Source organism: Phocoena sinus, chromosome 14, assembly GCF_008692025.1.
Source record: "Phocoena sinus isolate mPhoSin1 chromosome 14, mPhoSin1.pri, whole genome shotgun sequence".
Classification (NCBI taxonomy): domain Eukaryota; kingdom Metazoa; phylum Chordata; class Mammalia; order Artiodactyla; family Phocoenidae; genus Phocoena; species Phocoena sinus.
This window is the reverse complement of record NC_045776.1, coordinates 77,888,209-77,905,119: the sequence shown is the minus strand read 5'-3', so window position 1 is coordinate 77,905,119 and position 16,911 is coordinate 77,888,209. Positions and strand designations below refer to the sequence as shown.

At 49.0% G+C, this 16,911-nt stretch overlaps 1 protein-coding gene across 1 annotated transcript in view; it reads left to right on the top strand.

Annotated features, from left to right (window-relative positions):
• NOS1 (nitric oxide synthase 1) overlaps positions 1 to 16,911 on the top strand; it is a 166,307-nt gene that overhangs the window by 80,824 nt on the left and 68,572 nt on the right. The window contains exon 3 of the mRNA XM_032602631.1: positions 12,695 to 12,821. Within this exon, the coding sequence (XP_032458522.1) occupies positions 12,695 to 12,821 (127 nt within the window). The remainder of the gene's footprint in view (positions 1 to 12,694; positions 12,822 to 16,911) is intronic.

The following is a 16,911-nucleotide window of genomic DNA, read 5'->3' as shown; positions in this document are numbered from 1 at the left end:
GGTGGGCGCCTCAGTCCATGGAGCCCACCCCGGCCACCATTGCATCCTGGGGCTTTTCCAGCATCTGACACCAGGGCAAAAACTGAACCAGTGCCAGCAGGACCCCAAGTAGGAAGGTGGAGGCTCTGTCAGAAGGCTTGGGCAGAGGGGAGACAAAGGGCGCCCTCCCAGCCACCCCTTCACGCTCCTGTGAGTCCCCTGCACACACCCTGGAGCCTTTCCCACACCTTGGGTCCTGTCTCCACAAGAGAGAGCGCGTCTTGGGCCCAAAACACAGGCCACGGTGTGGGCAGAGTTGGGAGCCCCCAGTGCCCTGCTGTCCATTTCCAGAGCTGGGGGCCAGGATCAGTCCTCAGGGTTCTCCTGGCGGCAGGGACCCGGTGCCTGATTCTCCCTCAACTAGGGAGGTCCCCCAGGCTAGAATCCAGCCCTCAGAGCAGCCACCTCCCAGGGGTCCCTACAGCAACACACCCAGTGGAGATGACGTGTTGAGCCTTGAGATAGCTTCTGGGCAGCCAGCAGGCCCCCCAAGTCTCGCTCCGTGGACTTAAATTCTAAGGCAGCTGTATGGTCCAGAAGCAATCACTGGCCTTGTTTTCCAGGAGGCATTGGAAGTGTCTGTCCTCAGAGGCTCCTGGGCACGGCCTTGCCCCCCTAATCCTATACATGCCCCCCATCCTCAGCACCACCTCTCCCAGGAGGGGCAGCAGGGCAGTGAGTGGGGCCATCACACCGCGTGGGGCAGCTGAGCCCCTGTACTAATGTCCCATGTACTTGGTTCTGATTCTCAGCTGGGCACAGGGTGGGCGTGAGGTGTGAGCCTCAGAAACCCCGGGGGCTCTGTTTCAGTCCCACCCTGACCCCGGGAGCCTGAATCACCAGGTATGATGTGGAGAAGTCCCTCCTATCACTGGGAGCTGGGCCCTCCATCCGAGGAGCCAACGTGACCCCCTCTCCCAGCTGACAATCCGAAGACAGGACTGTCGGCTGGAAGAGGCCGGAGACAGGACACCAGACTGAGATGAGATCATTGAGTGTAATGAACTTTAATGGGAGCCCTCTTTGTAGCCAAGCCCCAAGGGGCTTCTCCAAACACCATCTCAGGGAAGCAGCCTTGTGTCCCCAAGAATGAGGGAGGGACACGGCGGTCTGTTGCGGGGCCCCGCTCCCGCCAGACCCATCTTACAACCTCAGGAGGTTACATCTGAGCTCTCAGCTGCCCTCGTCCATTCAGGGTCCTCCATCCAGGGAGCCCACATCAGTCTCACGTGCAGTGTGATTGACCAAAAGTAGTCGAAAAAACTGCTTTGGTGGAGGTATGATTTGGGAGAAAGTGACCCAGGGCAAGCATATGCCTCCACGAAACCCACTAAGACGAGTGGTTCTAAGGTTGAGTAATACACTGTAATAGCATGTGTTCCCCCAGCTCAGTGGCCAGATGCGAAGCTCCCCCGCCTTTTTTTTAACAAATATTTTTAAATGTCCCCTTCACTAACCAGAAGCTCATTCATGGAGCACAATACCTACCCGCACTTTACATTTTGTAAATCAATATAACGCCCTAACTATAAAATAAAGGAGATAGAGCATCAAAGTCATTTATAATAAAAGAGCCTATAATTTAATATCTCAGTGCACAGGCATGGCTCCACCGGAGTGTCACGTGTTTGCACCTAAAGATAGACTTGCTGCAAACACGACGGCGTCAGATGCAGACTGACACAGGTGTGTTGTGCTGGCAACTCAAATGCCACCTACAGCGTCACCTTGGTGATGTGACTTTTCCAAAATGGTAAATGATTCCTGATAAAATGATGTCCTGTCTTTCTTTGATTTACCCAACAGTTGCGTGCATGGAAAGTTCAGTATAATTTAAAGCCAAATTTATACATAAGCCCAAATTGAGATCTTGGCTGAGAAATTTAAGCATGCTTTTTTATCTTAGTGGGTGTCCAAAGTTTGTGTGGCAGTCTGGATCCTTCTTCCTTGAGTGGGTTTGTCGCTGGTATTGCAGGAGGCCCCTCGCCCCCCCCCATGCCACCTCCCTCCCGCTGTGATGCCAGGAGCACTTGCCATCACCGTTAACGACCACAAAAGCGCTCCCGCAAGTTGCCAAATTGTCTGCTCACGACTGAAATAAGTGTCTCGTTACGAATCAGTGTCCCAGTCCCCCCAGGGGCCTCTCCATCCAGGCTGCTTTTCGGGGTGGGGTCAGACTGGCATCCCAGATGTTAGATGACAATGAGGCCAGCTGCCTGCCAGGCCCAGAGCCCCACATCCAGGTCACACTCAGTGTCCGCGGCTTCTGGGTCTGAGCAGAGGCTGGGCCATCACTGGTTCTCAGCAGCGACCTTGACTCTTCCACCCTCTTGGCCTCATTTTCTTCCTCCGTCCTTCTTTCCTCTTGGCTGTGGACTGATTCCCCTGCTCTGTCTAATCCCTTTCCCTCATGGGGCACCCCTAATCCTGTTGTTTGGCGTACTGGCCCTTATTTATGGAGAGAAGTGATATTTACTTTAGACACAGTCTCATTCCTTCATCCCGGGGGAGGTGGCCCTGGCAGGCGGTGGCAGCAGGTGAGGGATGGTCAGGAAGGAAGGTGGTGTTCTGGGGACCTTCTGTGCTTGGGAGCGGTCACTTTAAAATGCTGCATGTCAGAGGATATCCAGGTTGCTCAGCTTGCTGCCCTGAAGGAGGGTTCTAAAGAGGCCAAGGTCTCCGGTCCAGCATCCATCTGGACTAGCTGGTCAGCCTCGCCCTGTGCTCTGATAACTTCTCATCCACTCACAGGGCCCTTGGTTACTTACAAGAGTACCTTCACAATAGTCAACTCTTCCGAGCTTGCATGAATTCAGCTCCCTAAGTAGCACCTGTAGTTTTAGCCCCCGTTTATATAAGAAGGAACTAAAGCTCAGAGAGGTGAAGCAGCTTGCCCAGGGTCACACAGCACTGGCCACAGGGTTCTATCCAGGTTCTACCTAGACGTCTCACAGTGAGCGTCTACAGTTAAAGAGAAACCAGACAAGAGAGTGTGGCTGGAGGAACGGGAGTCAATTTCAACCCTATAGAATCAGCTTAATTGGGGGAGGTGGCCTCCTTCTATGACAAGCCTGAGTTTTATCGTCATCATGTTGGTCAGCCTCGGCTGAGCACTCCAGGTGGGGCTGACCCCAGGCTATGGTCTTAACATCAAGTAATTCACTTTCTCTGCATAGCACCCCGATTTCCTGATAAGGAAACCAAGGCTCAGACAGGTGCAGTCACTTGTGCCAGGTCACACAGCCAGCCCATGGCAAAGCCAGAACTCGACCCTAAACCCATACTCTTGACCTCTACTAACTTTGTAGATTGCACTGTTGGCCACAGTGCCCTTGACCACTAGCCAGCAAATTTCTGAGGACATCAGAATATTTTCTTAGTCTGAAGGGGAAACTGAGGCCCTGAGGTTGTCATCTACTAAAGACAGCCCCCCTGGAGAACTGATCTCAGACCGACCAATGACAGCATTGATTCCAGGACTGTCTGCATTAGAGAATCTCCTCCTAGGCTGCATTTGACATGCCTCGTGGCTTTGAATCACTCTGGTGGCATTTTTCAACTAAGGCATTGACTCCGGTATCTTTGTCATCACGCTGAATCTGGGTTCAACTTTTCATTCTCACCCCGAACATTCGAGTGTGAGTGGCTTCCCCCAGTCCATCCTTTCCTGGGCGGGGGACCGAGGTCCTATTTATAGCAGTTATTGCTCTTGTTCTGTGCCCTCCTCCCATCTGTATCCCTGCCACCTGGCCCAGCGGGCACCCAGACCCTCATTCTGGGGCAGAGCTATGGAAACAAGCCCGCCCACCTCAAATTGCATGTAACCAGAGGGCTTCTCTCCATCTTTCAGTTGCTGGATATTTATGGAGCATCTATTCTGCCTCAGATACTGTCCTAAGAGCTGGGGATCCACTGATGATCCATTATAGAGTCATATCATAGGCAAGAAATGAATAATAAACAAATAGACACATGCAATCATTTTAGATAGTGATACATGATGTGAAGGAAGTAATACATTGACCTCAGGAGAAGCGGCTTGGGGTTGGGTAGCACATTAGATCGGAAGGTCAGGGAAGGCTTCTCTGAAGGCATTTATACCGAGGCCAGAAGGTGTGAACCATGTGAAATCTGGGGAAGTGTGTTCCTGGCAGAGGGTACAGCAGGAGCAAAGGTCCTGAGGCAGGGATGAGGTTGATATGTTCAAGGAACTGAAAGGAGGAGGCCTGTGGGGCTTGAGTTCAGCCAATAGGAGGAGAGTGGTAGGTGGTGAGGTTGGACACCTGGGCAGGGGCCATCAACCATCCCACCACCGGCCATCCCATCCCATCCCCGTCCCTGTCACCACCCACTCATTGTATCAGCCATCGTTCCTGTGGCTACTGTAACAAATGACCACAAACTTGGTGCCTTAAAACAACACATCTTTATTCTCTTACATTCTGGGGGTCTTAAGTCTAGAGGCTCTAGAGGAGATGATGTTTCCTGGCCTTTCCCAGGTTCTAGAGCTGTACCCCTTGCATCCCTTGGCTTATGGCCCCTTCCACCATCTTCAAAGCCAGCAGCACACCTACCATTTTGCTCCATGGTCACATGGCCTTCCTCTTCTGTGGTCAAGTCTCCCTCTCCTTCCTTCTATTTTTTTTTTTTTTTTTCTTTTCCTTGCGGTACACGGGCCTCTCACCACTGCGGCCTCTCCCACCACGGAGCACAGGCTCCGGACGCGCAGGCCCAGTGGCCATGGCCCACAGGCCCAGCCGCTCCGCGGCGTGTGGGATCCTCCCAGACCGGGAGATGGTTGTAACAACCTTTAGGGCCCAACCAGATAATCCAGGATAACCTTCCTATTTTCAAGATCCTTAATTTAAGCACAGCTGCAAAGATGCTTTGTCCGTGCAAGGTAACATATATGGGTTCCAGGGACTAGAACTGGATATCTTTGGAGGCTGTTATTCAGCCTCCCATGTTCATCCACCAAGCCCCCTCCCCGAGCAGTGCTGTGGCCAGGCCCTGGACTGGCCGATAGCTGTCCCAGTCACCATCACCATCAAGTCTCACTGGACTGGGTTCAGTGGCCCTACTTCTAGATCCACCCGCTGCCACTCCCCCCACCCCGCCCCCTTTGCCACTCACCAGCTACATATTTTAGGAAAACCCCTTGACCTCTCTGGGCCTAACTTAGTTCCTCCGTCGGTAAAAATGGTACATGCACAAGACGAACCCTAAGATTCCTTCCAGAACAACCGTTCAGGTTCTTCCTGAAGGTCAATGGTAGCCATGCTTATTGCAGGCCAAGTACCCGACCGGTCCACCTCCTGTACAGCCATACCCGGAAGGTTTACTGCTGCCTTCGACCTCTCTGGAATATCACTCCAGGAGGAGGGACTGCGACATCCCTTTAGGTCAGAGGTCACATACTGGGGGTCGAAGGTCATGAGCAGATCTCCCATGAGTTTTATCTGGCCTGCAGAGTTTACTGAAAAAGTGAATTTGTGGCAAAATAGATAAATCAAGAGATTTTACATTAAAACCGATTTTGAGCCTCTCAAAAAATAGATCAGAAGAGCTGTTAGCAAGAAGTCCACATCCTGGCGAGGCAATCAGCCATGGGAGCTGGGATCCAAACTCAGCCCCAACCCCCCAGCCTGGAGCCTATAGACACGAGCTGGAGAATCGTGCCTGCTTTTTTTTTTTTTTTAATAAATTTATTTATTTATTAATTTTGGCTGCGTTGGGTTTTCGTTGCTGTGTGCGGGCTTTCTCTAGTTGCAGCGAGCAGGGGCTACTCTTCATTGCGGTGGCTTCTCTTGCTGCAGAGCACGGGCCTCTAGGTGCGCGGGCTTCAGTAGTTGTGGCACGTGGGCTCAGTAGTTGTGGCTCACGGGCTCTACAGCGCAGGCTCAGTAGTTGTGGCGCTCGGGTTTAGTTGCTCCGCGGCATGTGGGATCTTCCCTGACCAGGGTTCGAACCCGTGTCCCCTGCATTGGCAGGTGGATTCTTAACCACTGCACCACTGGGGAAGTCCCTGTCCAGCTTTGGTGACGTTAGGAATGAGAGTCATGGTTGTTCCTGAGCTCAGAGGCCCTCGCCTCACTTCTCAGCTACAGCACTTGCCATGGAATTCCCGCTCTGAAGAGCATACCTTTCTCTTTATCAAGAACTTACCCCCCCACCACCCCAGGGCTTCCCTGGTAGCGCAGTGGTTAAAAATCTGCCTGCCAAGGCAGGGAACACAGGTTCGAGCCCTGGTCCGGGAGGATCCCACAGGCTGCAGAGCAGCTAAGCCCGTGGGCCACAACTACTGAGCTCTGTGCTCTAGAGCCCGCGAGCCACAACTACTGAGCCTACGTGCCTATAGCCCGTGCTCCTCAACAAGAGAAGCCACCACAATAAAAAGCCCCCGCTCGCCGCAACTAAAGAAAGCCTGCACGCACCAACAAATACCCAACACAGCCAAAAATAAAATAATTTTAAAAAGAAAAGAACTTCCCCCGACCCCAGCGGGATGAAATCTAGCAGGAAAGCTGCAGAGCGACCCCACACCCACTTCCACCGCCCCCAAGTCTTCCAGCTTCAGCTCAGCTCAGCTCCCATCATCCGCAACCAGGGAGAGGCGGAAGCCAAAGGCCGCTGGAGTGTGGAGGGCGAGAAGGGGGCTGCGGGAGAGTGTGGTGTCTGCCGAGAGATGCAGGCAGGGCTTCCTGCCAGGGCCAGCTGCTCCTTGGCGGCCTCCTCGCCTGCCTGGGCCGGAGCAGGCCGTCCCCACCTCCAGGCTGCGCCCCGCACACAGGCCGGGCCCACCTGCTTCCCATCCTGGGTCCTCGGGGCGGGTTAGCGGTCAGCACTGGGCCGACCAGCATACGTGCAAACTCCCGGTGGAGTCAGGCCCAGGACCCCCATGCCCCCGCATGAGAGCTCAGGGGAGCCTCGGTTGGAAGGATCTGGCAAAGGTCCTCAGAAGGTTTAGAGATGCTAGACCAACTCTTGGCTTGAGTATGACGATCCAGGTAGTCAAGTGGAAGAAAAGGGCTTTAGTTTAGTCCTTGCCAAAAAGCACAGAAAATGCTCACCAGGTAGGAGGGAGAGCATCCTACCTGATCTTATGGGGGGAGGGTAAGGGGGGGAAGAGAGGAGCTGGGGGGAGGGTGACATTTCTAACCAGGAGGGGACCTTCCTGCTCACTACAAGAGTCTAGCTCAGAGCTCTCCAAGAGAAATGGGTCTTCAAGGGTATCCTTGGCTGATGTGGGGTGCTTTTTTTTTTTTTTTGCGGTACGCGGGCCTCTCACTGCTGTGGCCTCTCCCGTTGCGGAGCACAGGCTCTGGACGCGCAGGCTCAGCGGCCGTGGCTCACGGGCCCAGCCGCTCCGCGACATGTGGGGTCTTCCCGGACCGGGGCACAAACCCGTGTCCCCTGCATCAGCAGGCGGACTCTCAACCACTGTGCCACCAGGGCAGCCCGTGGGGTGCTTTTGACGATGCAGATTTCAGGCTTCCCACTATTTCAGACTCTCCAGGGGGTGGGCTCAGGGGAATTTTAACAAGCCCTTCAATGGATTCTGATGCACCCTGAAGTTTGAGAACCACCAAACATGACCACATGATGGCTCTGGCCTCGCTGGTCTACCAGAATAGCAAGTCCACTGGAGGGTGGCCTTTCCAGGGGGATAAGGACACTGAGAGTATGGGGCAGCCACTTAGTGAAGGCAGGTTCCTCAGTCCCATCTGGAAACAAGGGACAACTAGTAAATAAATCCTCATAGACCCTTGGGTGGGCGTGGAGCAAGGAACTGGGAAGCATGGGATTGGGGTCCTCGGCTGCAGCTAAGCTGTGCTTCTCAACAGGGAGGAGTATATTTCTCCCCCTGCCCACGGGGACATTGGGCAATGTCTAGACATTTTCGGTTGTCACAGCTGGTGGTGGGGTGATGGGGGATGTTACTGGCATCTAGTGGGGAGAGACCAGGGACGCTGCTCAACATGCTACAATGCACAGGACAGCCCTCACCACAAAGAATGACCAGACCCCAAATATCAAGAGCTCCAGGCTGAGAAACCCTGATCTAAATCAAGACCCCTCAGGCAGCTGGGCAGGACAGAGCCTCGAGAGTACTGGCAAAGGAGAATCACCACCCAGGCTTCTCAGAAGTCAAGCCAGGCCCCATCCACTTCCATCTGTGGGCTCCCAGGGTGTTGACTTAAATGAAGCAATGATACATTGGAGTTACCAAAATTGCATTTAGCTGATAAATACATTCACCACCTCCGCCTCATTTGGGGGGGATATTTGCTATCTAGATTTGAGGTTCTTCACGAGTGTGAGGTCCAGTCAAATGGCTCCCCTTCCCCATAAGCCCTGTTCACAGCGAGTCTCAGCTGGGAGGACAGCGAGACGGAGACATTTGATGTCGAAGCTTCCTCCACTTCTCACTGGTGGTGGGATCTCTACAGGTTAATCTCTCTGGGCTTCAACTGCCTTAGCTGTAAATAAAGATAAATTTAGTTCATGTTTGGTTAGTGCTGGCTATGTACCAGGCATTTTACAAGCATGACTTTGTGTGACCCCCAGGAGAGGTGGCATGTGAAATGGCCCTTGAAGGACGAATAGGAGTTGGCTCTCAGCAGAGGGAAATGAAAGGGCATCCTGGGGAGGGCAAGGATAAATGTAGGTGTGGACATAGTGTGCTCGTTGGGAAGAGAGGAGAGTGGAGATCAGGGCTAAGAGTGATGGGAGGTGTGAGTCTAGAAAGGAAGCAGAGAATTCCCAAATTTCTGGGCTCTGTGAACAAGACATGATATGCAATAGCTCGATGGAATATTACTCAGCCATAAAAAAAGAATGAAATAGTGCCATTTGCAGCAACATGGACGGACCTAGAGATTATCATACTAAGTGAAGTTAAATCAGAGAAAGACACATATCATATGATATCACGTATATGTGGAATCTAAAAAAATGATACAAATGTACTTATTTACAAACCAGAAATAGACTCACAGACATAGAAAAAAAACTTATGGCTACCAAAGGGGACAGTGGGAGAGGGGAGATAAATTAAGAGTTTGGGATTAACATATACACACCACTGTATATAAAATAGGTAAAAAACAAGGTCCTGCTATATAGCACAGGCAACTATACTCAACATCTTGTAACAACCTATAATGGAAAGGAATCAGAAAAAGAATATATGTATGTATAACTGAATCCCTTTGCTGTACACTTGAAACTAACACAACATTGTAAATTAACTATACTTCAGTTAAAAAAAAAGAAATGTCTGAGTACAGACCTCCTGCCAAGCCCCCGGGGAAGACACCCCTTTCTCAGGTGGAAGCCTTATATCCCTTCAGTCTTTAGAGACATTAAGCCTTCGGCCAGCACTGCCCAATGCTATGCCGCTAGCTATAAAGTGAAATGAAATTAAAAATGCAATTCCTCAATGACAGTAGGCACATTCCAAGTATTCAGTTGCCTCATGTGGGCCGAGGCTAAAATACCGACAACACAGGCAGACACGGAATGTTTCCATTGACTCAGGAAGTTCTCCTAGACCATGCTGGCTTAGAGGAATCTTGACTGTTTTATAAAGAACTAGCATTTTCTTTTCTCTGTTTTCTGTCTGATCAGCCCGTCAGCAAATTAGTAGTCAAAGCAATAGCAGATGCCACAGGTTAGGCACCATAAACGTTACCTCATTTAACCATTGCAGTAACCCCGTGAACTGGGTATTATTATTAACCCTACTTTGGAGATGAGTATACTGAGAATTAGAAAGGTTAAGTATCGAAAATATCCAAATTCACACAGCTTATGACCAGCAAAGCTAAGAGTTGAGCCCAGCTCTACCCAATCCACAGCCCATGTCTTAACCAGTAGGCTGAACGACCCATACGAACCCAGCAAGCGGATACCTCCCAGGCTGAGCAAATTCATGGCCATAAACCACATATTCCCCTCAGACCTGGTTATCACGGACAGACTTGGGGTGGCGGGTGGGAGCTGAGAATGTACCTAAATCTACTTCTGATTTTGTCCCCGGGTGCAGGAAACAAAACGCCTCCATGTCAGACGCTAATGGGTGTTCCCTATGGTCCCATATTAAAAATATTCTTCCCCTGCTCATCCCAGGACTGTCAAATAAGTTTGTGTTGACAGAACACTTCAAATGCGTTATTTCAACAAAGGTGTTAAAGGCTTTAAAAAAAAAAAAAAAGTTTGATAAAAGGAATTCTCCCTGCAGATTCACACAAGACAAGCCATATGAGCGGTTTCAGAGTTGTCCAGGTAATTTTAACCCTGTCATTTTTGCAGACTGACCTCATTCAGTGAGAGATGTTGGATTCCTTGCTCTTTAGCCCCTGGCTTAGTGTAAGCATCCTGACTCTTTTTTCCTGTCTCTGTTTAAAAAAAAAAAAAAAGAAGGATCTGAGCCGAGCATCACTTAGACCTAGTTTCAAATCCCAGCTCTGCTGTGTGCTTACTGCTGGACCTTGGGAATTTACATAACCTCTCTGAGCTCAGTTTCTGCATCTGTAAAATAGGGCTTTTAGTATCTGTTGAGATTAATGAAATAACTTCTGTGCTGGCACCTGGTACATTACAGACACTCAAACAGTACTAACCTCCTCTCTTCTCTGCTGAATCCCCATTTATGGTCATGTGATATCCTAGGATCAGGAGTTTTAGAGCTGAGAGGGACTGGAGTGACATTTAGAGCAGCCATCTCAGCAGACAATCCCTGTTTATCACCATGTAGGTAAACCATTGACTTGGGAAATGTCTGTAATCAAGAACCACTCCTGGTGTGTTTTGGTGACATTTTAAAGAGGGTAAAACAGAATGTTCCCTCTGACAATTGCAGACCTCTCCAAGCAAGGTGAGCAGAAGTGGCTTTGACGTGGGCCACCAGAATGCTGTGAAACAAATCAAGGAGGGGGTTTTGGTTAGCCCCCCGCTCCTTGTGAGCAGCCAGAGGGGCCACTTACGGCCTTGTACTCAGAGCTTGGGCCCTGGCTTCTGATTCATCCCAAGTGACTGTCAGCACCAGATTGGGGTTTGGAGGAGATTATGGAGCCAGGACCAGGAATCCCCAAAGCTGGGAACATAGAACAGAAGGCTGGATACGGCCAGCCTCGACACCTGGGACCAAAACTGAGATGGACCACAGAGCAAGCCACGTCACCCAAAGTTGGGGAACAGACAGATACCATAGAGTGAAACTGGACGGGAGGGTTAAAAAGAGGCAGCTGGTTAGGAAGCCGGAGGGCAGCGCTCAGAGGACAGGAGAACAGAGATGAGTCAGGACTGATTGGGAGGTCTGGGTTTTGATGCAAAGTCCGTCCCATTTCAGCCATGACTCCTCTCCATCTCTGAGGATGTTCAGCCTGTGGAATCTAGCCAGGAGAGCCTCTTCTTGAACCTATCAGAGTTCAAGGGCAGAGAGCCAGGAAAGCTTCGTTGTTAAGAAGTCAACCTCCAGAGTCAGGAACAAGCCTGGGTTTGAATCCCAGCTCCGTCATCCCTAGCTGTGAGGGTTAAGGCTAGTGATTGAAACTCTCTGAGCCTCAGTTTCCTCATCTGATAATGATTGTAAGGCAGGTGATGGTGGTGATGATGATGATGGTGATGATGTAAGGGGAGGAGGATGATGAAGAAGATTCTGATCTGATGAAGGTGATGAGGAGGAGAAGGGTGGGAATGATTTGGGCAATAGCGTTGGTGATAATGAGGCGAATGATACTGGTGCTGATGGGGATGGGGATGGTTGCTATGGTGACCATGGGGTTATGCTGATAGGGAGAAGTTGGATGGTGATGATTACGATGGCGCAGATCATGACAATTGTAAAGCCGATGGTGATGGTGACGGGGGTGGGGACGATGATGAGAAGTGATGGTACTAGTAAGAGCCTCCACTTCAGAGTAAATGTGGAGAGTCGGCTGGGATACTGTGACCTCGAGCAACTTAGCTTCTGTCTCACTTCTGCCATCTTTAAAAGAGTCATTAACATTCATACCTAGCTCCTACGGTTGTCCCAAGGACTAAATTCACTAAGACATATGAAAAGTGCTTGACACGTAGTAAGTGCTTAATAAACGCTGTCGTTATTAATAGTAGTATTATTTCTGTTGCTATGTTCCCCTTATTTTCAGAATCATTCCTGTTGATCCTGGGCTGGTATCACTAGTCTTGTGATAAGTGCTCTAGACGGCGCTTGTATGACTCATCACCTTGGCCCACAGGACTGGTTTCCAAAACCCCTCTTGCTTCCTGTGTCTTCTATCATTAAGTTTCGGGGATGTTAAGCTGCCAGGGGTTCTGCATAGGATTCTGCTAGGAGTGGGGCCCCCTGTGTTCCTAGATGAGGAAATGAGGGAAGAGGGAGGGAAGGACAAAATCTATGTCGTGGTCATCCTAAAACGATGTCCACAAAATGAGTGTGTGCCAGCCATCAGTGCCAAGCTGGATGAGCTCACCTTCATGCTTGGTCCTACGACGGGGCAGGCTGCAGGTCCACAGCTCCCCGTCTCCATGTAGAGTCAGGTGGGTGAGCCCTGAAGGTTCTGCACTGACTCAGGACTTTCAGAGCAGGGTGGCCAGCCCGTCACTCCAGACGTCGAGTCTTCCTCACGTCCCCTGCCTTGCCTTTCAGGGATCTGGATGGCAAATCACACAGACCTCTGCCCCTCGGTGTGGAGAACGACCGAGTCTTCAATGACCTATGGGGGAAGGGCAACATGCCAGTCGTCCTCAATAACCCGTATTCAGAGAAGGAGCAGGTAAGTGGTGGTGCCATCCTGGCACCCACACTCCATGGCTCCCTGAATCCTCTTGGGGAGACAAATCCCAAACCACGTGGGGGAGGAAACCAGCCAGTGTAGCTGGAGAGCTGGGGTGGGGAGCTGAGGCCAGGAGTGCTTATACTGGGCTATGGATTTTGGCTTGGATATGGTTGAGTTTACTTTGCGACCTTGCTAGTTTTCAAATTTTCCTTCTGTTTCTACCAGGAAAGACATTCACATGGTTTGAAATTTAAAAGATATAAAAGATACATGGTAAAACCTTCTTCTCTCTCCCGTCATCCCAGCCACACAGGTTCCCTCCCCAGAGGCGAGCAGTATTCATAAGTCATCATTTTAGGGGTCCTTTTAGCAATATTTTATGCATAGACAAACAAATACACAAACATTATTTTCACTTTTTTTAAACATCTTTATTGGAGTATAATTGCTTTACATTGTTGTGTTAGTTGCTGCTGTATAACAACTTGAATCAGCTATAGGTATACCTGTATCCCCATATCCCCTCCCTCTTGCGTCTCCCTCCCACCCTCCCTATCCCACCCCTCTAGGTGGCCACAAAGCACAGAGCTGATCTCCCTGTGCTATGCGGCTGCTTCCCACTAGCTACCTATTTTACATTTGGTAGTGTATACATGTCCATGCCACTCTCTCACTTTGTCCCAGCTTACCCTTCCCCCTCCCCATATCCTCAAGTCCATTCTCAAGTAGGTCTGTGTCTTTATTCCTGTCTTACCCTTAGGTTCTTCATGACATTTTTTTTCTTAGATTCCATAAATATGTGTTAGCATACTGTATTTGTCTTTCTCTTTCTGACTTACTTCACTCCGTATGACAGACTCTAGGTCCATCCACCTCACTACAAATAACTCAATTTCGTTTCTTTTTATGGCTGAGTAATATTCCATCGTATATATGTGCCACATCTTCTTTATCCATTCATCTGTCAATGGACACTTAGGTTGCTTCCATGTCCTGCCTATTGTAAGTAGAGCTGCAATGAACATTGTGGTACATGACTCATTTTGAATTATGGTTTTCTCAGGGTATATGCCCAGTAGTGGGATTGCTGTGTCATGGTAGTGCTATTTTTAGTTTTTTAAGGAACCTCCATACTGTTCTCCATGGTGGCTGTATCAATTTACATTCCCACCAACAGTGCAAGAGGGTTCCCTTTTCTCCATCTAATTGCTTTAGGTGTAAGCTTAGGTTGTTTATTTGAGATTTTTCTTGTTTCTTGAGGTAGGATTGTATTGCTATAAAGTTCCCTGTTAGAACTGCTTTTGCTGCATCCCATAGGTTTGGGGCCATCATGTTTTCATTGTCATTTGTTTCTAGGTATTTTTTGATTTCCTCTTTGATTTCTTCAGTGATCTCTTGGTTATTTAGTAGCATATTGTTTAGCTTCCATGTGTTTGCATTTTTTACAGTTTTTTTCCTGTAATTGATATCTAGTCTCATAGCGTTGTGGTCAGAAAAGATACTTGATATGATTTCAGTTTTCCTAAATTTACCAAGGCTTGATTTGTGACCCAAGATATGATCTATCCTGGAGAATGTTCCATGAGCACTTGAGAAGAAAGTGTATTCTGTTGTTTTTGGATGAACTGTCCTATAAATATCAATTAAGTCCATCTTGCTTAATGTATCGTTTAAAGCTTGTGTTTCCTTATTTATTTTCGTTTTAGTTGATCAGTCCAGCTTTGGTGAAAATGGGTGTTAAAGTCCCCTACTATTATTGTGTTACTGTCGATTTCCCCTTTTATGGCTGTTAGTATTTGCCTTATGTACTGAGGTGCTCCTATGTTGGGTGCATAAATATTTACAATTGTCATATCTTCTTCTTGAATTGATCCCTTGATCATTATGTAGTGTCCTTCTCTGTCTCTTGTAATAGTCTTTATTTTAAAGTCTATTTTGTGTGATATGAGAATTGCTACTCCAGCTTTCTTTTGATTTCCATTGGCATGGAATATCTTTTTCCATCCCCTCACTTTCAGTCTGTATGTGTCCCTAGGTCTTGAGTGGGTCTCTTGTAGACAGAATATATACGGGAGGTCTTGTTTTTGTATCCATTCAGCCAGTCTATGTCTTTTGGTGGGAGCATTTAATCCATTTACATTTAAGGTAATTATCGATATGTATGTTCCTATTACCATTTTCTTAATTGTTTTGGGTTTGTTATTGTACGTCTTTTCCTTCTCTTGTGTTTCCTGCCTAGAGAAGTTCCTTTAGCGTTTGTTGTAAAGCTGGTTTGGTGGTGCTGAATTCTTTAGCTTTTGCTTGTCTGTAAAGATTTTAATTTCTCTGTCGAATCTGAATGAGATCCTTGCTGGGGAGAGTAATCTTGGTTGTAGGTTTTTCCCTTCACCACTTTAAATATGTCTTGCCACTCCCTTCTGGCTTGCAGAGTTTCCGCTGAAAGATCAGCTGTTAACCTTATGGGGATTCCCTTGTATGTTATTTGTTGCTTTCCCCTTGCTGCCTTTTTTTTTTGTTTTTCTGTGGTACGCGGGCCTCTCACTGTTGCGGCCTCTCCCGTTGCGGAGCACAGGCTCCGGATGCGCAGGCTCAGCAGCCATGGCTCACGGGCCCAGCTGCTCTGCGGCACGTGGGATCTTCCCAGACCGGGGCACGAACCCGTGTCCCCTGCATCGGCAGGTGGACTCTCAACCACTGCGCCACCAGGGAAGCCCTCCCCTTGCTGCTTTTAATATTTTTTCTTTGTATTTAATTTTTGATAGTTTGATTAATATGTGTCTTGGCATGTTTCTCCTTGGTTTTATCCTGTATGGGACTCTCTGCACTTCCTGGATTTGATTGACTATTTCCTTTCCCGTATTAGGGAAGTATTTTCTCAGTCTCTTTCTTTTTCTCTTCTTCTTCTGGGACCCCTATAATTTGAATGTTGGTAAATTTAATGTTGTCCCAGAGGTCTCTGAGACTGTCCTCAATTCTTTTCATTCTTTTTTCTTTATTCTGCTCTGCGGTAGTTATTTCCACTATTTTATCTTCCAGGTCACTTATCTGTTCTTCTGCCTCAGTTATTCTGCTATTGATTCCTTCTAGAGAATTTTTAATTTCATTTATTGTGTTGTTCATCATTGTTCGTTTGCTCTTTAGTTCTTCTAGGTCCTTGTTAAACGTTTCTTGTATTTTCTGCAATCTGTTTCCAAGATTTTGGATCATCTTTACTGTTGTTACTTTGAATTCTTTTTCAGGTAGACTGCCTATTTCCTCTTCATTTGTTTAGTCTGGTGGGTTTTTACCCTGCTCCTTCACCTGCTGGGTATCTCTCTGTCTTCTCATTTTGCTTAACTTACTGTGTTTCGGGTCTCCTTTTCACAGGCTGCAGGTTTATAGTTCCCGTTGTTTTTGGTGTCTGCCCCCTGTGGGTAAGGTTGGTTCAGTGGGTTGCGTAGGCCTCCTGGTAGAGGGGACTTGTGCCTGTGTTCTGGTGGATGAGGCTGGATCTTGTCTTTCTGGTGGGCAGGACCACGTCTGGTGGTGTGTTTTGGGGTGTCTGTGAACTTAGTATGATTTTAGGCAGCCTCTCTGCTAATGGGTGGGGCCGTGTTCCTGTCTTGCTAGTTGTTTGGCATAGGGTGCCCAGCACTGGAGCTTGCTGGTCGTTGAGTGGAGCTGGGTCTTAGCATTGAGACAGAGATCTCTGGGAGAGCTCTTGTTGATTGATATTACACGGGGCCGGGTAGTCTCTGGTGGTCCAATGTCCTGAACTCGGCTCTACTACCTCAGAGGCTCAGGCCTGACGCCCGGCCGGAGCACCAAGACCCTGTCAGCCACACGGCTGGAGTGCCTTCGGAGCTGGAGAAGCTGGCCTGCAGTGGCTCTCCTTCAGTGCTGCACATTAGAATCGCCTGCTTCTTCCTTGTTTTGCCCCAGAGGCAGTGTTCCACAGAGACATACAGTAGCCTTGAAAATCGTCCCAGCTCTGAGATGGCTTTTTTTTTTCCTTTGTGCTTAGTCGGGTTTCACTTGCTCACAGGGGGCCACGTGCAGAGGCCTCACACCCATCTCTTCCGACCGGAGTTCCTAGTGCGGAATGGCT